At 39.4% G+C, this 22,560-nt stretch overlaps 1 protein-coding gene and 1 long non-coding RNA gene across 8 annotated transcripts in view; one reads left to right on the plus strand and one right to left on the minus strand.

The window, feature by feature from the left end:
• CRB1 (crumbs cell polarity complex component 1) overlaps positions 1-16,567 on the minus strand; it is a 100,813-nt gene extending 84,246 nt beyond the window's left edge. For both annotated transcript variants that reach the window (XM_048067137.2, XM_048067135.2), the window contains exon 1: positions 15,172-16,567. In XM_048067137.2, the coding sequence (XP_047923094.2) occupies positions 15,172-15,247 (76 nt within the window). In that variant the 5' untranslated portion in view covers positions 15,248-16,567. The remainder of the gene's footprint in view (positions 1-15,171) is intronic.
• The window catches only part of LOC125183163 (uncharacterized), a 32,125-nt gene extending 10,403 nt beyond the window's left edge, over positions 1-21,722 (plus strand). For 4 of the 6 annotated variants that reach the window (XR_010833177.1, XR_010833178.1, XR_010833182.1 and 1 more), the window contains one exon: positions 2,575-3,851. This is a non-coding gene — a long non-coding RNA (uncharacterized lncRNA). Of the gene's footprint in view, positions 1-2,574; positions 3,852-20,446 lie in introns of those variants that run through there. The other 2 variants (XR_010833179.1, XR_010833181.1) reach the window with 1 other exon arrangement.
• The last annotated feature ends 838 nt before the right edge of the window (positions 21,723-22,560 follow it).

Here is a 22,560-nt window from a genome sequence, read left to right on the forward strand (position 1 = left end):
GCAAATTAGTTGCTGAGGAGTTCCTCAAGTCAACACCTCATACTGTTCTAGCAGGCTGCATGCCCAGGAGGTGAGCCGATGTTGCTTTCATAAAGGACCTGAATTCAGAGCAATGAGAGTGGCTGTCACTTCAACATCTGAACTTCAGGTACAGAATCCACAACTGCCAACTGAGTTCTTTGAGCTGTTTTTTGCCAGCCTTGGCTAAAGCTTTCATAAAGCAGCTTTTATTAAAACCTACTTGGAATATGATTTTGAAAAAGCAAGATCTTATTTTTGCTAGTATACAATTCTTTGCAGTTCCCTAACAATTTTCATAACAACTTCCTTATTTGCATTACCATGGCTGCTTGCTACAGTGATTGAGTCTTCGTGTCAGAACAATGTCAAGATGATGTGAAGACAGTGTCAAGGCAAATATATAAGGGTGATGCTTTGAAGTAGGGAAAGAGAAAACTGCCAGTATTCAGTGCTCCATAGAAAAAAATATTTCTATGATAAAATCATTGTCACCATAAGCAGGAGAGAAGAAAGTGGGGATATCTAGGTTATTGCGTGAACATGTCTGGGTGACAACTCGGAGTTTGACTGAAAAAAACAATTTGCAAGGGTGCTTTTCCTACCTAAATCCAGTCCCATATTTTCTAGACTGTGTTCCCAATCAATTGGACACCATTCTGATTTAAGCTTCTAGTTCGTAACAAGAACGCTTTCTCAAAAGTCAAAGAACAGGGATTCAAAAAGGCTCTTTCAGGGTGAGGTGCAGCTCACTTTTAGAATAGTTTCCAGTTTTTAAAATGAAGCACTGATATCACAGTGAGTCTATGATTTTTTTTTTCTTTATGCATGTGTACAGTGCTTTTTCTCATTTCAACTCTGGGGGGAAAAAAAACATTTTTAGTGATTTCTGAATGTCTTTATAAATCCCACTGAAGAGGTTTAAAAAAAAAAAAAACACAAAAAACACTCCTACAGTTTCCAGGGTTACATTACCATAAGCCTCTCAAAATGCTTTGTGGGTAGTATTTTCAGACTTGAGAATTGGGAGTGGGCTATTTAAAGGTGAAACTGCTAAGTATTTTCTAAATATCTCATTTACATATTTATTATTATTTTATTGTAAGGAAGAAGGTTGAATAGTTAGCAGGTTTTCTGACCTGTTGCCTATGAAATAACTGAAAGTAACCATTTAAAACACTTGATAGTTTAATGTCATCCTATTCCTGTATTATGTCTATTTGCTATGTATGACCACATTAAATCTAAAAACATCAAACTTGGGTGATGTTTTTAAGATGAACTGCAAATTTTGTCCATAGCTGCAGCAGCAGTGCTCTAAGTAAGCTGCTTAAACTTATTGTAGCCTAAGTCATGTATTTCTGAATGTTGAGTTTCCCCCTTGCCTGGACAAGTTCTTTTTAACCTGAAAATCATCTGCCATTTTGAGTCGAGCATCAGCTGGAGAAGAGTGCCTCAGATGCCTCCTCCCGTTATTGTTCACACCTCAGCCATTGCGTGCCTCTAGAAATTGCTGCATCTCACCAGTCTTCAGAAAGGGAAGACTGTAGGATGGCATGTGACTAGAGAGTGCATTGATCCCTTCATAAAAGAAGGCTAAGAGTTATCAAAGTGGTGTGCAAAGGAAATTGTTCCAGTTAGCAATGGAAACAGCACACAAGGATTGGCTATATTTATTGCAAGAATGAATAAATAATAATTTTATAAAAAAGAAAGCTTGCTATAGTATAGGTCTCAAGTTTCTCTCAGGCTCATTACAAATCTGGAAAAGTGTCTCCCTTCCTATGTAAGTGTGTGTGTATATATATATATATATATGCATGTGTTTATAACATATGAAGTGAGAAATGTAAGATCTAAATTTAGTAGCTCGAACATGGAACAGGAAGATAATTTTGGATTGTATTCACAGTTTTCCCACTGAATGAGAGGTATTCACCTCACCCTTCTCGAACTCAGGATTCTCACCTGTAAAAGTGAGATGCTGCCTACTTACACACTGACGCTCAATCTACTTATGTTTTGTAAAAACAAATGCCTCTTGAGGAAAAAAATGAAGATATTTCTATGGGAAAAAAATCTGCGTATTTGCAAGGAGAAGAAATAATCCAAAAGGAGCCTATTCCTCTACACTTGCATGACTGTGCTAGCTTTTAGCACATTCACAACTTTAACAATAACTTGAAAGTCAGTAAAATTCTTTGAGAGAGACTAAACTTAAACTCAATATTTAGCTGTAAGTGCTGGAAGGACAAATGAGTTTCACAGGGTGAAACACCAGTCTGACCTTGAACACGAAAGCAAAGCCCTCACTATTAGCACAGGAAAATGTTAGATTCAAAGACTTCACTTGAGAAGCAGAACTAATTAGAGAAGATTAACAGAAATGAGGCGTGTAATAGCTGGAATAGGGCATGACTGCAGTATGAAAGGCTGAATCACTGGACCTCTCATCAAGGTCAAGATCTTAAAAACACTCAAATTTTTTTAAAAGGCAAGTGGCAGGTTTTGCAGATGTTCCTGGGGCAGCTGAGCATTCATTACTTTGTTCTGCAGGAGCTTCCCCTGTCTCAAGACTGTCAGCCTTGATGTCAGGATACATTTCCAAGCTTGGGGGGACTGTGTTTGCATTCGGGACTGTTTGTATTCCTACTGCTCTGCGAGGGGACTGAAGAGGTATTGTACCAAGTCTGCTCTAAAGTGGTAATGGAGTGGAGATTCTGGATTTTTGTATGAAGCTAGTAACTGGTTTTTCTTGCACCTTTTTTTTAAATGAGGTCTGAGATATATTTCAGAATCTTCTTCTCCCATTTTATTTTCCATCCTCCATTTTTTCTGTCACTAACCAGCTTTCTGCAAGCTCTAATAATCTCTTTGTTACTGAATGTTAATAAATGTTCCAGGGTCGGTTGGATGGCTTTTCTGATTTAGGCCCTGAAGTGACTGCTATACTAGCACCACAGTAATGGCCTCAGCTCAACTTGAAGTGGCTCAGAGGAAAGAATCACGGAACAGATGAGGTTGGAGGGGGCTCCTGGAGGTGATCCAGTCCAACCCACTTGCTCAAAGCAGTGTCAACTAGAGCAGAAAGCTTAGCACCTATTACCGATGGTATGTTAGTTCCTCATAACTGTCCATAATGATTTATTTAAAAATCACCTATATCCTAGAAACCAGGCTCACTGTAAGCATGTGTAACCTCGTGCCTATGGTTAACAGAAGTGCTGGTGCTCATCAGTGACTGCAGAAAAGATGCAGTCACCCGTGAGGGCCCAGCATTCCTTGGGCTGATTCAGGGCCATGGCGTAAAAGATGTGCAAGGTTAAAAGAAGACAGGAAAATCAGTCTCTGTTATCCAAGTGTTTATAGTTATGTTAATAAAAGTAAGAGAAGGCTTCCTCTGTCTGTAGAGAAGGTGACACCGCAAGTCTCACTGAGGCATAATTAAATAGCTTTGGCAGGTCATCATGTGGATTTCTGCTAGAGCAGTATATTTCTATGCAAGCCTGAAGAAATAAAGATACAATTCAGAATGCAAAAGTTTCTAACTGGTTGCCATGTATGCTATACAGAAATTCCTGTGAAGTCCAATAATGGTCCTCATCACAGTCTACAACTTCCTTGCGAGGGGGAGCGGAGAGGCAGGTGACCTGTTCTCCGTAAACACCAGTGACAGGACCCGTGGGAACGGTGTGAAGCTGAGGCAGGGGAAGTTTAGGCTGGACATCAGGAAGAGGTTCTTCACCAAGAGGGTGGACACACACTGGAACAGGCTGCTCAGTGAAGTAGTCACTGCACCAAGCCTGTCTGAATTTAAGAAGCGATTGGACTGTGCACTTAGTCACTTGGTCTGAACTTTTGGGCAGACCTGTGCGGTGCCAGGAGTTGGACTTGATGATCCTTATGGGTCCCTTCCAACTCGGGATATTCTATGATTCTATGATAACAGCATCCATTTGGTTTTAGTAGTAATGAAGATTACTGAGAGCTTAATTTAAGAGCTTAGATACAATGAGCAGAGAGCAATGTTGCCAGCCAGTCAAATTCTTTAGTGAAGATTAATAAGTGTAGTCCTATTTCTGATTCATCACAAGTATCTCAAAGAACATCATTCTCCACCTGCTTGAAAAGAAGCCACTCCTGATTGCAACCACAAATTTTCTGTTATGTAAAGAAAAGCCATGCTGGCCCTAACTGGACAGCACAGCAGCATCTTCGCTGAAACCAGTGGACTTTTAAAGGTGAACCAGATTAAGTAAAACTGAAATCAGCTCTGTTGAATGCTATACGTGGAATATTGGAAGTACCTACAACATATGGATCACTTACTGCATCAAAACAATTGGGAGCTGGGGGATGCAGGAGGTCCACTCTAAGCAGTTTTCATAAGTCACTGGACTGTGAGAATGCTTACAGAGATCTTCAAGGACAGAAAGTGGCCACATGAACTTCAGTAAACGTGCATTTTACCCCAATGAAGTGCAGTATCTGAAGGAGCTCTTATGGTTTTCAGGCTAGAACACAACCACAGTGATAGATCTGTTTTTGTTCTGCTACGTGTGCAGAACTGCAGCCTCTTCCTTCTTTCCGTCGCTTGTTGGGTTATTAGGTTGGTCTGCTGGAAAGATTCCCCAAAGGTGTTTAGTGCCAGTCTTTTCTTATGTTTAATTGCATGAAGTTTTTCACCTAAATACTGTCTTTCCACTTGTCACTAGCATAGACAATGGCAGAAGTTCTGGGATGTCTACTTGTTCTTCAGTGTTCTTTGGAATCAGCCATTTGAATGCAGAAATAACAATTGATTTTAGCCACCTCGCTCTTCTTGCACTTTGCCATGAGCTCTAGAACGGCTGGATGTTAGACTAAATTGAATCAGACATTTAAGACATACTCAAGAGAGAACAGTACAGATAGTTCTTGTTACATCAAGCAGAGGGCGTTTTTACACAGATAGAGGCTTGCAAAATGTTCAGTACCATTAGTGAATAAAGACATACAAATGTCAGCAGTCTTTAATGTGAGAGAAGGAATGCGTTTAGCTAGAAAGTTTGAATTGGTGGGTCCTACGAAGTGTTGTCCAGATTTACTTTTTGCAGTTGTATTGTAGAGGCACCTATTTTCTGTCTGTTCTCATGAGATATACTGCTCCAAATAAGTATGCGAGTAGACAGCAAAGAGTTTTGGTTTATCATTCCCACCAACATGTTCTTCATATTTTCCTACATTTGAAGATAGCTTTACTTTCAACTTTAACTATTGTTTTGTAGGCTGAATTGGGACAGAGCCTACAAGGGCCATATGCATCATCTTTCCATTCAATATTACTGATGTAATTTCTGATATATCGATGCCATTCTCTGGCTTCTTCCCTCGTTGTCATTGCTATCCTGTTATGCGACCTTTGTTTGCTTAGCTTAGGAGACTTGGTGTATCTTCTTTCTGTACAATATACATTAGGGCATCAAAAGAAGGTAAGGGGCTGCTGGAGAAGAGCAGCTACAGTTTGGACTGCTGTACACTGTATCAGACTTCAGCAGTGTTTTTTCCCATCTCAAAGCTCTTGGAGTCAGCAGACTCAAAGAGGAACTGCATGCTACATGGCCTGTAGACTCCCTATCTTGGCCATTGCAACGGAATTACATCTTCTGTGGCACGTAATCAACATTTCCAGAACTGTGCATGTAATCCTGAGCTCCATTTTCCTATTCCACCCCACCAAAATGGGATCATCAGTGGATTGTTGTGGGATATTTAGCACGGCATTTAAGAGAGACCCTGGAAAAATGCCTGCATAAATAACAAGATGTACATGGGTAGGTACAGACAGAACTCCTTTTTCATGCTTTGAGCCAGCTCTAATCCAGGTGCCATTCAGCTGTGTTAACGTGACCCAGAGCCTCAGCTAACATGTTCTGCAAAAGCTCACGCTGAGAGATTCAGCGCAGTGCTAACACAGCTGTACCACTGCTGCACCAGACCTGGCTGATGTCCAAGCAGCAGCACGGTGACGTGCATAACTCCAGACATACTCCGAGGTTGTTTCCAGCTTTCAGGAGGTTGGTGAGTTATACCCCAGGCTTTTTTGCTGGTAACAGACCCTGCTTTCATCTTTCTGCAGCATGGGCACTTAACTTTGTTCAGGTTCACGGGTGGTTAGCCACAGCAAGGGCAGTACTTGGCTGCTTAAGCACCTACAAGTTGTCACAAAGCTTAGCAAGACACACTTGAAGCTATTGCTGCATACAGATGTTTTCTCAAGGCTAGATTATTACAGTGCGAGTTTTGGATTCCCTACTGTGATTAATTCATCAGTGCAGGTTACTTAAATTACAGTTGTTTGCATCCTCACAGGTCGATGACTGTCTATCTTTCTATGTCCTTGCTTTGACTCCCTGCCAAATTATGTTGTTTTCAATGTCTTCTAACTCACAGTGAAAGAAAGGAGGTGTGAAGTGTTACAGTCAAATTCTGGGCCCTCCTTGTGGAACAAAGAGCTAATGAAGTGCTCTACCATCCCTGCTAGAAACCCCAACAAGGGAGAACAACAGCTGTCGAGGAAAGAGTATGACCAATATATGCTGCCTTTTGTCTCCTTCTGTAGCTCTCCGGGCAGCCTGAATCTGAATTGGAGCAGCTCTGAGCTTAACTACTTCAGCGAGCAGCCAGCCTTTGGTATTCCCACTGTGAAGGAATGCATCTTGTTTTCAGACTCTGACTAATGCAATTAAAGATGCTTTGTCTGTGCCTTTATTCCAGGAAAGGTTAAGGGAATAGGATTCCAGTATGCTCAGCCTTGGGAAGGGAAGGAAGAGCAGAAAGAAGCAAGGAGCTTCTCCCCTTAGCATCCACCCAGGCCACAATTATTCAAGCACAGCACTTTCCAGCAGAGAAGACCGCACCAGGCAAGTGCCTTGCCTGGGCTCTGCCTCTGAGCCTTAGCTGCTGGAGCGGGGACATTACACACAGTGGGTTAGCAGCCCCAGCCCATTACCCTTTTCTACCCACAGAATTATTTAGCCCTAGAAATATTTCGATTTCTGTCCACGTGGATGAGATTTCAGGCAGGCGGGCGCTGCCCTAACCCTGAAGTTGCAGCAGCAGCGACTACAGGCTTGCTTTGTTGATGCCTGGAGAGCATCATGCTGCTGCCACAGGCCGAAGGAGCCCTTTGGAGCTCGAGTGGCAGCTGCGTGGTGCATGTCACCGCCTGCCAGGCTGCCCGCAGAGAAGCCTTGTCTATTGTCGTGTTTGTCAAAAGGCAGAAGCAAATTTTCTGTTGACCCATTTTATGGGTGACTAAAATATAATCAATATAAAGTAAACAGAAGAATCTCGTTGGGAAAAGGCTTATCTGGGTGTTTCACTGTTTGCTGCTCTGAGAGGGCTTTCACGTGTCATGGCTCTGTGAGTGGCTGAGAAAACAGCAGTGAGGATTGATTGAAACACGTTAGTCTTGGAAAAACAACAAATTAATCTGTAATATCAATCTAGAAAGTAATACACATCACTTATCTGTTTGCTGCCTACTGCCTGTGACTCTAGATGAGTCAATTAGGTTTAGAGGCTTCCTGTAGAAAATGTAAATATCAGGGCCTTTCTTCCCTTTTTGGGCCACCATAGAATAAAAGGAATAATCAGCGTTGCTTAGAGATTGAGGCATTGTCTAAACAGTTTTGTTTTTTTCTTTTAATGCTGAGATGTGAATTATAAAGAAAACAAAGAAGCATCATTGAGAGGTTTTTGGCCTGCAACCCCCTGTAGCAGGATCAAAGGCACTTAGACTGCTGTTGCTCAAAGTTATTTATTAGAAGGAATATGTCACATATTAAGTGTTGAGGGGAATGGACTAATGCATGTTGCTTGGTAGTTGGCACTATATATATTTTTAATAAACCTTGGCATTTTTTAAATGTGAGCTTATTGTCCTAAAAAGTTAAGCTTCTCCTAGATGAACAACAGGATGAAGAACTGTAGAATAATCATTATTTGTTGTAGTATGTCAGGAAAGATCAGCTGAAAGAGTTTTCTAGGACTTTTTGTGGTATGCCTTTTGCTGCAGTAGGTTCCTGTCTTGCACTGTGCTTTTATGGGAAGTTGGCTGTAAAATTTAGGTTTAGCAGGTAATCCATTTTTTATTTTTCTTCAGCCCTTTTACTACAAAAATGATATTATTAATTATTCATTTTACTACAAAAATGATATTATTATTCATTTATTACTATTACCTTGTATTGTACTGCCAATATATTAAGTATACTTCAATTACAAGTTAAAAAAAAAAAAAAGTGATTTGACTCCAAAATCTGGTAGTCAAACTATGGCTATGTATACAATCAAGACATGATTTCTAGCATGAGGGCTGTCTATCCATATAGGAATGAGTGCCTTCAATATTATAATAATAAATGCTTATGTAAGTACCAGAAAATCGAGTGGATGCTTGATATCTCCAAGAATGAGAGTAAACTATTTTCTAGCTGAAATGTGCACAGCGTTGTTGATCGTGGACCAAACGGGGCTGGGTGCCTGGCTGCCTTTGTTTTGAGCAGCAGATAATCCCCAGCTGCGGTGCCGTCTGCTCGCCTCGGCCAGGAGCTGTGCCCGGCCTGCCCCCAGCCCCGGGGCGGGCAGGGACCCCTGCGTCTCCATCACCTGAGGTCTCCGCAGGTACCCCGGCGGTGGTGCTGACTGCCCTCCGGCTGCCTAACGCCAGCTGTGAAACAGCAGTCTGGGCACGCTCCAGCAGTTACTTATCTAATCTGTTCATTTAAATGTTCTGATCTAGAGATTTGATTATCCTGCAATTGGGAAAGTCCGCTTCAGTCTTGCCTGCTGCATGTGGAATTTACGGCATGCAGCTGTTGGCATCGTTTTTCTTGATTGCTGTTCCCTTTTAGGTAGGAAAGACGGTAATCATGTCCTCCTCCAGGCTTCTCTCCTGTGACCCTTTCTCATAGGTCACATCTTTCTAAATGTATTCCTATTTCTTCTGTCCCTCTTCAGAATTTCCCTATTTGCTTTTCTCACAAAATGGGATATAGTCTGTACTGAAGAGTGCATTGATGTCTTACATGTCATAACAGACAGTATTTGCCTTTTTGTATAGCTTTTCGATAGGGACATATTTAATTTGACCATCTATGTATGCCTGCTATGAATTGGTCTGTTTATTCCGACAATTCAGTTTTGTAGTATTTTGAAGGAAATAACATCACTGCAGTTATACAGAAGTTTATGAAGTCTAACAAAAATTAACAACTCTGGATTTCTGTCTTGCAGCTCTGTTAACTGAGACAGGGTTACAAAGAGGAAAGAAACAACCCGTGCTTGCCAGAAATACGCACTTTAATCCAAAAATTGTCAAAATTACTTTCAATACTTGCACTGGCAAGAAAAAAAAAAGTGCTTTCACACTGATGTTGGCCTGGTCTGACTTACGGTGAGATAAAAGATAAGTCAGCAGGGCTGTGCTCTGGCTGTGGCTAAAACCAGGCACCACGACAGCAGAGCTTTGCTCAGGTGGCCACCAGGGATCTTCCTGCTTCCTCTAAGTGGGTTTTGCCCCACTGCAGAACTAGAATAGCTTCACTAACTCCTCTCAGTCTGCAGCACAGATCTACTCTAATGTGTCCACGGTAAATTTATGAAATGGGTATAGAGAGCTCTAAGTCACTTATGGACAAATTTTTAAAAGAGAAAAAACAATCAAACAAAAAACACCTGAGCCATTCCTAATGAACTTTCCAAATTGTTTAAAAAAAATAGGAAACAAAGGCCACCAAATCCCCCCCCATGCACCTGTGACTAGCTAGATATAGTTGTAAGCTTTGGATGGACACACCTTTGAATGGTTTATGTATATATTAAAAACAAATTAAATATAAATGTGTTTGGGATGTTTTTAATGTCACTTTTATGCAAGTGGAACAAGGTTGACCAAGTTACTTCCATGTTCAAAAATTATAGGGCTGCTACACTACCTTCTCAGGATTTTGTTTGATTCCAGAGACAGAGGTGTTATCCGTAATGAGATACATAAATGAAAAGAGGAAAAACCAAAACCTTGTAATTGGGTCAGGAAGCTGTTGCTTTAATCTCTCTTAGGATAATGGCAAGCATCTGAAAAACATCTCATTTTTGATACAATACGGGTGCAATGTAGAACAACGAGAACAGAGGGAAAAGCCATAGGGCTCCTGGTGCTTGTGCTCCAGCATGGTGACTGCAGCCCTGACAGGCAATGTGCTCCTCAGCAAGCTAACAAAGATCTGCTGAAGGACTGCCTCTGCTATGAACGCATCCGAAGCTCATCTGAACAATGCTCTCCTAGAAAGCTACTTGCATCATCTGAGTGTGCATGAGGGATGGGCAGTATGAGCAAAACCACAAATCTCTTTATAAGTAGAGCTTTATTCCTAACGCTGTAATTAAGCATTAATTAGAAGTTTAGTGATGGGAATAGTTGCAGGAAACTAAAAGAGCTCCTCCACAGGGAAAAATTGCATAGCCTCAGTGTCTCAGAGGGGCAGAAAAGGGGTGCAAATAAAGCTTGGTTCACACTGATAGGAATCTCGAAGGAAATTTCATTCCTAATTTATCAACATTTGGGGGAACAATTACAAAATCAATAGGGATTTTCTCAGCTCAGCTGAAAGGTCATGAAGTCACTTGAATGGTTAAAAGATTATATATAGTTTTGAAATTATTTTTGTCAAATGAAAAATATGATAATGCTGCATTACGGATAGATTATCCATTACAAAGCTGTTGAAAATAGAAATTTAACAGGGAAATATGTTTTGTTCCAAAATGGTTTAAGATGAAAAAAATTGTGAGCTTGCACTTGACCCTAGACAGAATCACCTCCAAAATCAATGCCTAAATTATACCTTTGTTTGTCATAATTCTCCCCACTTTTTTTTTTTTAAAGCAACTTTCTTCCCAGAGCTATATGCCGGAAAATGCTGCTAGACAAGCATTTATTTATCAATGCTGTTCTGGGTTTGGGACGTGCTTCCTGTCAACTATGGCATCTAATGATTCATGGTCTCTTCTCATGCAGAACTGACTCTGCATCCACCACAGATTAATTTTCCATAGTTTTAGTGTAATTTTTGTAAACAAATTGTTTGCAATTAATGCAGCATATAAACCTCAATTTATATTGAGGGCTTACATACAGAGCTACAATAATCATAACCATGAGCACCATCTTCACATTAAGAGAACTGGAAAATATACTTTATTTGTAGGGTTCTCTGTGATGGTTGTTTTAGGTATCACCTCAGTTAAGTCTTTCCAGGTATTGCATTAATCAATACACCATGAAAAGTGATGTATTCCAGGAAGACAAGTCGTCCTCTAAAAGATTCTGTAACCAATTTTCTCAGAGATAAAAGTGAGCCTTGTGGTGTTCTGTAAGAGTTGACCTTCTTTAAATTCTTTTAAATATTTAAATTTAAAGGGTTAAACTCTTCTTTAAAGAGTTCCTTCTTTAAAGCTGACCATTACTTCCTCCTTTAACAAATCTGGTTTATTGGGTGTCACAAATGAATACAAATAACAGCTGAAAAAAAGCGGTAAAACAGAATCAATTCTATGGCACATCAGGCAGCAGGAATTCTATCTGGTGCAAATTCACTTCCCGGAAGCAAACAAAGTAAACTTTAAGACTGCCCAAATCCATTCTTTTTAACATACCAATAAACGGTAATCTTAGTGATACATTAAAAAGTGGGCTAGTATTTCAGTAGAGCAATTCTGCATCACAAGTTAATGTCAGATATTTTAATACATATATAATTAGGACAGAAAGAGGAATTAATTTCTACTGCTCTTCAACACCATTGTGATTATTTGAGGTCTCACATTTCCCTTGAAACACCAACTAAAAGTGCAGTTTTTAATTGTCCCACCATCCTTAAGATCCAAGAAAACCAGTGTCCCTAACAGAAAGGTTTTTGCAGCAAGAAAGTGTTTACTGCCCACGTCTGCTAAACACTTGTATTTGCTCATCTGTTGGGGTGTACCTGGCACAGGTGACAGTCATAAAAGCCTATATCAGGATCTGAGTTAAATATTGGATTTTAACAGAACCATGCATTCTTGGAACTTCTACTACAATAAAACAGGAACAAGTAACACCAAAATCTTTTTTTTTTTTTTTTCTTAACATGTTTCCTAGGACATAGTTCTCTGCTTATGATAATGTCACTTGGAGGAATGGGTTTGGAAACAGAACTTTGCAGGGGTGGAACTATAGGTAGTCTTTTTTTTTTACTAAGTGCATGCATTTATGAGCATCCATACTCGTATTTGTGCAGGTGTTGCACCTGACAGCATTATGCATCTGTTGGGCCTATGGTAGACTACACTAAAATGCTTTTCGAAGCATAGTTATGCTCAGAACTATATAATTAGAATTAAAGTTTAAAAAAAAATAAAAGTATTGCTTGTTGGAATTGTTGTTTTTGTGATTTACAGGCTGTAATCCTGTCACTGTACAGTCTGATGTTAAGTGGTGTTAATAGTGACAAAAAATGTAAAGTATCATTTTTACACATCCTGTGTTTTCAAAAGGAGCCACAAGTGACAGGACTGTTCTATAATACTTTCGGCTTTATAGAAGCTTTATGTACAGTCAGATTTTAATAAAAGCTTACCACCAGTTTAATTCTTAGTATGGTATAGGAATTAAAGAATAGTATTTCATAATCTCCCCCAAGTACATATGAACTAACTATCCTACAAATAGGAGGGAACACAATTATTTTTGAAAAATTTGTTTAAATTTCTTTAGTTCAACCTATTACTTTTATGCTATATTAGAATATTTATGTGACAATTTTCCTGCAAAATGCTTTAAATTAATTGCAACTTTTCGTAAAGGATCTACTGTTCTGTAGTGTACCATCTATGTTTCACTGTATCCTGTAGTGTCCCACCTGTATCTCCCCCACTTCTCAATCAAGCATACCACTGTTCACCTCAGGAAAATGGATGAGCAGGAAGAAACATTATAAGCAGTTATGCTTTAGGAAAACTTGTCTTCTAAATACTATGTATTTCCTGAGTTGTTTAGAGTAAATAATTATGATAGACTTTAAGTAGTACCTATGATCAGAATATTTTGGGGAAAGACAAGTCTACTCAATTGACTTAAAAACAACCCTGGTTGATACAAGGCTTATACACATTGGAAATCATCTCTGTTCTGCTTTATTCACTGCTTTTTGCTCTTGGTCTTTCTCACCTTTAATTTTTAAATAAGGAAGTTAGTCAGTAATTGCAGTCAGTTCTGCATCGACCTGCTTTACCTGTTCGCAGTTTAGTTTTTATTTACAGAAGTTCTCAGGAGTTTCAAGTGGCATACAGACTTTCTTGAGAGAAAATACCCCCAAGATTATCACGTACAGTGCGCAGATAGATGCTCCTGAGCCTGATTCTGGCTCCTGCTGTAGGTTTTGCACACTGGTATATCAATTTGTATTATATCAATTTATAACAACCACAAGTCTACCTGGGGAAAAGCAAGTCCTCCAAGACTGAAAAGCCTCTAGCCTGAGACTGGCCATATGGCCATATACCAGAGAAAAAAACTCACGCCACATCTGAAATGTCACCCTAGCCAGCTTCTATGTTAAGCAAAAGACACAAGATGACATATGACTAGTTTTCTTTCCTTTGATATCCTATGTTAAGCAAAGCTCAGCCAAAGTCCAAGCCAAAACTTGTAGTCTTTTTTTTTTTTTAACTGATTTTTGAGAGGCTTTTTTCTCATTTACATCCTAGCAATGCTTTCTTTGTGTGTGATGTTTTCAGTGTGACTGTTTCAATTTTATAAACACCTGATTTGTTACCTCCATCCCTGCAGCATTTATGGTTTGTTCTAAATTACATGCCTGGTTTAGAAATGAATTTTATTAATTATCGCCATTCCTGTTACTTCATTTTAATTAGACAGCAAATTCTGTCTCCGACTTTCTGGTTGTTCATCCTTGTGTGCACATATTTTAAAAATCACTTTCTGAAAGTGGAAGGTTTATTCTCTCTTTTCCTGGAAAGTCCTGTTGTGAGATAATTTAGAATATTTTGGCTTTGCTGATTCACATCAATAGATGCCTGACGAAGAAAACTGCAAGGGTAAAACTGTATTTTTTACATCCTGTATGCCATTTTTCCTACATTTCAAAGTAGGTATTTTTTCAGTGCCAGTTGATCTAACTGCATCTGTTTGCTTTTCAGTCTTTAATTTAGTTTGGGCTGTAAACTGTCCAAGTAACAATTTGAGTGATGCAGCAACAGAAGGTGACCCAGATTACACAACACCGCTCGCTAATGCCAAGTCTTCTTGTTTAATGGCAGCTGCTCAAAGCTTTGTCTTACTGCAATTCACATTCAACATACGCAAATCAAACAGCCTTCTCAGACAGACACACATCCTGCCTGTCTTCATTTTAAGCATGTTTAAGAGCTACTGCTTTTCATAAACATACATCAGCCTCACCAGCTGAGGCCACTTAGCCTCCTTGGCTTGGATTTACTCTCAGCCATCTGACAGAATTGTCAAGGAAACCCATTGTGACTTCCAACACTTCGCATACTTCTGTTTAGGTGAAAGTTTGCTGTAAATATTTTTTCTATTAAAAATAGTTGGACTTTTATACTCTCTCATAATGGAGATATTTAGTACCCCAAATATCAGTTGTTTAATAACTACTTTCTGGAGGGATTTTAATTAAAAAGCTAAGAGAAGGATTATATAATAAAGCAATGGGTGCTGCTAAAATACATAGCTTGTACAGTTTTAGCAAAATACTTTTATTTTTCTAGAGTTAAGTTTGAGTTTATTGGATGAATGGTATCAACATGCTAGAATTTTATCAGAACGCTTTATTGCTGTACCTTCAATATGTGAAGCAAAATATTTAAAATGTTTTCATTCTTCATTTAAGAAAAAAGTTTAAGTGTGAAGATCAGGAAAGCTATCATGCAATGCGTTTATACAACTTAGTTTCCTGGACCAAATTTTTTTTGGCATCTCCATCAAATTTTTAAAGCCTTCTGACAACACAAGCTTCCTGCTGGAAGTGCACGTCTAGCAAATCTACCCAGAGGACATGTCAGAACAATAAGAAAAAGAACAAATCTTACTTTTTAAATGGATGAGCAGCAAAAAACTGAGGTAGAAGATGAGTAGAGAGTTAATTCTTGAATGAGCCATATTCATCTTGATAGGACATCCTCCACCGAGTTGTCTGTTCTCCAGAGGGCTGATGCTGATCCTCACTGTTTTCTCCTCATCTCTGAAAGCAAGGTACTACCAAAGGCACTGAGCCCACTGTAACCCATCTTTGCCTGTGACCCTCCTCAGCCCGTTCCCTTCAAACCTACAGACTTTGCTTCAGAAGGCAGTTGTTGTTAAGGTTTTACTTCAGCAGGTCTGAGTGATTTTTCAAACCTGGTGCAGATTTGTCTGTGAACTGGACTGGAGTCTTTCCCCAGCTTTCTGCTGCGGGAGTGTCATGAACGGTACAGCGCGTCTGGCTGACACAGCACAGCAGATGATGCACAGGGCTCTTTTAATCTTTCAGCATGCATTATCTTCTATTAAAGCTCCATTACGTCTTCTGATTCATAGTGTAAACACTTTGTGCTTTTTTTGCATAAAGTCAGCTAGTAAACACTTCATGCTTTTTGCATTTTTCTGTATCATAACCCCATTAGTACATGAAGATTAAACAATCTCATATTCAGTTTTTTCTTTTTTTTTTCCAGTTAGATATTAGCTGATTCTCTGCCAGAATCTTTTGTTTTGTTTTTTTTTTTTGGTTTGGGATTTTGTTGCTTGTTGTTTGTTTTTCACTGGTTTTATTTACTTTTGCCATTTTTATTTTTTTAAGAGGATACCAACTGGGAGCTGGTACAGGCCCTTCATCAGGACAGGCCCATTAGTTGTAACTTTGAAGCTGGGGAGACCTTTCATTTGCAGATTCAGACTCATCAGTTGATTGCAGCTTTGTTTACAGATCTTAAAGCCTTGTCCTAGCCCAGCAGAAGGGGAGGGGAAGGAAGATGACAACAGCCCCAGCAGCCACTTTCAGATGCTACAACCCTAATAGAAACTTTAGTCTTCCGGTACCTTACAAGCCCATGTGTTGTTCAGCATGTATGTTTACAGTGGGTGGCTATACCACGAAATCACTGCAGTAGCATCATTCAGGCCAAGAAAGAGATGACTTTCCTCTTTCTACCATCTTCACTTCTACATGCCTTTCTGGCGTTTGGCCCTCAGTGCTTCCTGCTTGCTCTCCTTGCCACTGTGCAGAGACCAGGCATTTCCGAGCCCAAGACAAAACACAAAAATCTGCTTGGCCATTGCTATGTTATCATACCATGAAAGAGATAAAGCTCAGTTTATGGCAGTTGTTTGTAATGGGTAGTTACTTTCACATCCACTCCTTCAGCTCAGTGAACTGAATAGTTTTAAAACTTTCCCTGTTTCAAGGCCCTTCTTTCATTCCCACTTCGTTCATGCGCAGTTGCTGCTCAATAACCTTGTGGCACACCTTTCCAGACCAAAGTGTATGAACGAATCCCAGGTCTTTTGAAAGTTCTTAAAATTGGGTTGCTTTTAGGATAGCCAAACGAGATGGCCAGAAGAGCTGCTTTTTCATCCTGTTTGAAACTTAACTCTGTGTTTCTCAATGCCTATTTCAAATGTTTCTTCTGCCTAATGTGCTATGCATATCCCAGAACTTAATAGTGAGCAAACTAAATTAATTTACCATTGCTCCAATTCCTAGAAGTTGCTGACAGGAGAGGGTTTGAATTTCCACAGTGCTGATATTCTGAACATCATTTGTACACAGTGAAACGTAACATCTGAATGTAATTTCAATTCTTTCAGTTTCTTTCTCAGTACAGCTTAGCTTTGATGAAATTCTGCAGTCATACAAGTCGGAGGCTATGTCATTTTCTCAGGGAAAAGGGCTGTTGTTGCCATTTTCTTTCACCTAAGTGCTGCCCTTTCTGTTCCTATTGCTTCTTTGCAATAATTACAATGTGGTGTGGTATCAGACTATACTGGTCAGTGTAATGTCCTCTAAAATATTTTACTGTGTCTCTGGCTGGCCAACTTCATCACCCAACATCTTTTGCTGCCAGCTATAGGCAGTGAGACTGGTGTTGCTTCAATTTAAAGTGCAATTTTTACTAACACCATTCTGTGCCTTCTAGGTCAAATGGAACTATAGGTGGTTTTCTTAAGTAATTGGTCTTTCTTCTAGTCTGTAAAATGTTACGATGTTTTTAATCTAGATTATAAGATAAACAGAAACTACTGCAGTTAAATAATCCACATTAAGTGTATAATTCCCTTGAAAGTAGGCGATGTCTTTACACAGTTTACAAATTGTTTGTTGCTGACTAACCTGAAACTTTTATTAAAAAGATGTTTTTTTGGTCACTGGCAATTAAAACACTGGTCAGAAGCAGGTGGGTGATTTCACGGAAGAGTGGAACAGTGATGAAGATGATGATACTGCCTAGAGAGGTTGTGAATGTGCAAAACTCAGCTAGGTGAGGTCCTGGGAAGTGTGCTCAAGCTGGATCTGCTTTGAGCAGGTGGTTGGACTAGGGATCTCTGGAAGTCTCTTCCCACCTATATGATCCTGGGATTCTCTTTTCTGTGAATATAGCATTAGTTTTTTTCTGTACGAGCTCCAGCCTATTTTAGATCAGTCCATAACTTTGCATTCCTAATGCAGAAAACCTCTGGTTTTATCATACACTGCTTGTTTTTCCAAGGCTCTTTGTTTTTTCATGGTAGCATTCAGCCACGCTCTTTTATTTTTACCTTTTCTTTTTATCTTCTGTTAAGTACTTGCCAAATTTCATCATAGTTATGTGCCACTGTTCACTGTTAGTAGAATTTCGTTTTATGAAAAGCCTATGGAGCCTGAGGGCATGGAGTCACTCAGCCGTGCCATCCCTTGGGCCTTTTAACCACTAGGAGACATCTCATCGTGCACATTTTGGAGATGTGAGCTGGTTCGCTCATGCAGACTGTCCTGCTGAAGTCAGATAAACACATCTGGAAAGCTGCTTTGAAGCTCGTATTAGAAACATGAGGAGGATTTGATCTGTATAATTGTAGCTGCAGCTAAAGTACGTCACAGCAGGTTAATTCTAAACCATACATTTTAAAAGAACAGCAGTAGAAAGATACTTTACTTATCCCCAGTGAAATGCAGGTGCCCTCTGTATGAACTTACGAGCACGTATCTATATTGTCATCTTGTGTGGAGCGTTAGAATACATTTCTGAAGTATTTATTGGAAACTCTGGATGATGGAGCTTGCTAAAACAAGGGATCTGACCAGATCATCTTCCTGTTCATGATGCTCATATCCTCTTTAATATGTACATAGCTAGCATTATTTTTGGTTGGAGTTCTTTGGATAATTATGAATGGACGAACCAACACGTAAATGGTCTTGTGGATAGAGAATTGTTTTGTAACAGGAAGTTGTTTATTTCATTAACAAAACTGCTATAATCTATTTGCATGTTAACTAGGCACCTTGCAACAAGATCAACTGTATGTGCATTGATTTCATACCACACTTGCAAAGTTAACTGCCTTTAAGAGACAATAAGAAATTCACTTGGTCTGTGCTTATCCACTGATACATATTTTATTATATTGTTAGTCTGCAAATATTATGTTTAAGCTTACTTTTCTTTGCTATTAATATGTACAATTATTTTTGTCTTCCCCCTTTGAACTCTTGCTTTGATCTTTTTTCCCTCCTTTAGCCTGAGTAGCAATTCAAAGCAGAACACGCTCTTGCAGAAGACATAGAGCATGGGCTTTCAGTTTTATCAATCTGCAGATTACAAATGGGTTTATGAAACTAAAGGGTTGTATTTTAAAATGTAAGATTACAGAAGCATCAAGTTAATTTACTCAAATATATCTTATTTTGGGTGTAACAGAAATGGCAGGAGCGATGATCCAGGCACTGCTTCCAACCATGTGTTCAACTACAAGAATTTCAAGCCATGGTTGATAGCAGCCGGTACTTGCTCGTGGTCAGTCACTGCTTCAGGTGCACACTGTTCAAATCAGTGCATTTCTGGAAAGGTGTTTGAACTGCTTGTTTTTTCATACAAAGTCTCTCCTGAGTATTTTACGCTTAGCCAAACTGCTTCTGTGAGGTACTGCAGGATTCCTCTGGGACTTGCAGAACTCAACAGCGCATGATTTAATTACCTTATCGTTATCTCTGAAATTTGGAAAATAACATCTTTTTATTGTATAGCGTGTGGTTGATAACACCAACAAAGCAATTCCACTGTCAGATGAATTATAGGTCAGGCCTTGTCAATGTAGATGAAAATTTGCAATTAGTATTCTGTACCTGGCTGCTAACGAACCGTCTAATCAGGAAGTTTCTGTGTACCAGTAATCTTCCTGTGAGTGTCAAGGTCACAGGAGTGCTTGATGAAATGATACACGTAGGGTTTTTACAACAGCACTGATACATTAAGTGCTAAATGGATTGTAAATTTAGGTTTTACTTCTGTGCTTTTTGCTTCAGCAGAATATACGCATTAACAGACTTACAAATCCTCTTCTAATTCTTTTTTTTTTTCTTTCCTTCAGAGTGAGATAAGTCATACCATAAAAATTGAAATTAAATTGAAAAACCTGTCTGTGTCAGAAGGGATAATTGTACAGGCAAGAAACATTTTCAAAGGTGTTTGGAAGATATTTGAGCTAGTATGCTGCATTGCTTCCCCTGATCAATACTAAGCCGTTCCTGAAGGAATTCAGACCCCAAAACTCCATCAGGCAATGGTGGAGAGGAGGAGAAAGAATGAGAATCAAGAAGCCAGGATGAGCAAACAAGGTGGCTTGATTTTAGTGCACACTGGACATGTAAACATTGTACGTTAGGTCAATGCTGTGGATGATAGCTACAATTGTATGGTGAGGTTGAGAAGTAGGAGATGTAACTAAAACTGTAATAGAAATTTTAGTCTTAGGAAATATCCTGCATTGAGAAAACTGGCATCCTCCTTCCTTTCATGAGCAGAGTACTGGGCTAGGGGCCAGGAAACCAATTCTTTCCCCAGTTCAGCCTGTCAGCACTGTGCTGACAGGTGAGGCAAATCACATTTGTTGGCAGTGATAAATCATTCTGAGGTATTGCAATTTGACATGGAAATGCAGAACACACTAATCATTAAATAGTAATATTTGTAAAAGGCAAATAGAGAAGTTTCTAATTTTTTCCTGATCTCTAATATCACTTATATTTTTTTCTCTTTTTTTATTTTTTTTTTCATTCAGTCATTGTATTGACTATTTGTGACAAGGTTTTGAAAAACATCTGATGATCTGGGGCTCTTTAATTTACAGGTTTCCAGTTGAAGGATGTGACTTCCAGAAAGTGCAAAGCAAAAATTCCCTGCAGGCATCTCTGAAATGTCTCAGCATGGGTCTTGGCAAGTATTAAATTCCTCTTGGAAATGTTGGCCTCTGTGCTAAAGTATTAGATAATATTATGGGAACAATAGGTAATAGTAAGTGCCCCAAAGGGATATCAAGTTCCTGCTAAGTATCGGTTCAGACAGCATTCATCTTAATGCCAATGCATTTCTTATAGGCTGCAGTTTTGTATCAAACTACATCCTGAAAGATTGTCAGTTTGAATTATATTGTTCACAAGGTAAAATGAAATATTCTGGCTTCCAGACTTGTGTTGATTTAGAATATTTCACACCTATTTTATTCAGTGGGAGTGATACTGACTTCAGTGACAATGACATCCATGTTGACATGATGTCACCCTGTTCCCATGCCAGTGAAACGTCCCCTGGATGGAGATGGCGCAGTATCTCTAAGCATCATGTTGGGTATGAGAGGGGGAAAGAATGGTCATTGCAGTTATAATTCATTTGTGTTCTGGTAGTATCCAGGGGTCCCCTTAAATCATCAGGTGGTTTGTTGTCGAATTCGACAGCTTAACTGCATCTTAGATTCCGTGTGTGGGTATGCTGAGATCTTTGCACATGTTGAATTTCAGAAAGCACTTTCTATTTTCCTAGGTATCAAGATTTCTTTTGGTAAAATGAGACATTTTTATAGCGTCTTCCTCCAATACAGTGAAAACCTTGGTGACTGTGGCTGTTGCGCACAGGCAGCTGCTGAGAGTTTTTTCGTCTTAGCACCCAAATTTGAACTTAGCAACTATGTTCCCCAGGTGCTGTTTTGTGGGACTTGGACATCTAAATCTGGGCCCCTGAGACACTGGGGTACAAGTGTTTCTAAGCCCGCAGTTCTAAGGTAGTTAGTGCTATCACAGAAATACCATTGTGCCATCAGAAACTGCATCTAATGCCTTGACTATACACTAGATGTTTTGCTCCATATAGAAGCACCTACGGGAACAGACATGCTAGCAGCAGTAAACAAGAATTCCTTACTGTGGCCACTGTCCATATGTGTTCCTTATGTTAGTAGGGTAAGATTTCCTCCTAGCATTCAGCCACACAGAGTAAAGAACTTGACCAACCCACTGGGGTAGCAGAGCGAGGAGTGAAACTCCCCATCCCCACCAGGTCTTATGAAGGACTTGCTACAGGTCCTCAGCTAACCTACGGGAACAACTCACATGGCTGAAGAACAGCAGATGCGAGCTCTTTTGAAAATATAGTCCTGAATGTTGTTAGACAGTAGAAATGAGCTGTAGTCTGAAGATGCAGCTCACACAGCAATCTGCTTTCTTAAATAAGATTAATCCGAATGAGTGAAACCGTCTGGCAGAATCTGACTACTGAAGAAGAGATCATACTCAACCCATGCAAACCTTGACCATGCCCATTACTACAGCAGTGAAGTCAGACTTCGGTATTAATTTAACGAAGTAGATTATTAAAACATGTCCTAATGTAACATACTCTTTAAAAAAGGCAGGAAACTAGTAACTTAAATTATTACCCCAACTTTCATTTTGATATGATAATCACAACTGGCTAACTGGTCAAGAAATGGGATTAACTTTCTGAGGACTGTGCAGGCAGAAGTTAACTGTACTTGCTATACATTACATTAGCAGTTACAGAGACCACTAGTCTAACAAACTGCGCTATTTTTGTCCACTTAATCTGATTCTGTAACAATTTGGCATTTATTTAGGGCCATACCCTTCTACCTGTCGGAAGTCCCCGCTGATTTTGAAACTAGGTGTTGCACTTGTAATTCAAGACAGGAAGAAAAGCTTTTGTATCTGGGCAAACTTGATGGAAATCCTGCAAGTTCCTTAACAATAACGAGAAAAATGTATCCACTCACATTTATCATACAGAAAAATAAGCACAAGTGTTTTGGACTGTATGTCACGGCAAATGTGAGAGGTGTTTTCCAAGCACTGAGAAGGAATATGAACTTAGATGGTCATTTCTCTTAACAATTCAGTCTTGGAATTTTTGGAGCCTTTTAAATGGAAGAGGTGTTTTGGTTTTTTATTTTTG

This window comes from Anser cygnoides, chromosome 8, assembly GCF_040182565.1.
Source record: "Anser cygnoides isolate HZ-2024a breed goose chromosome 8, Taihu_goose_T2T_genome, whole genome shotgun sequence".
Taxonomy (NCBI): domain Eukaryota; kingdom Metazoa; phylum Chordata; class Aves; order Anseriformes; family Anatidae; genus Anser; species Anser cygnoides.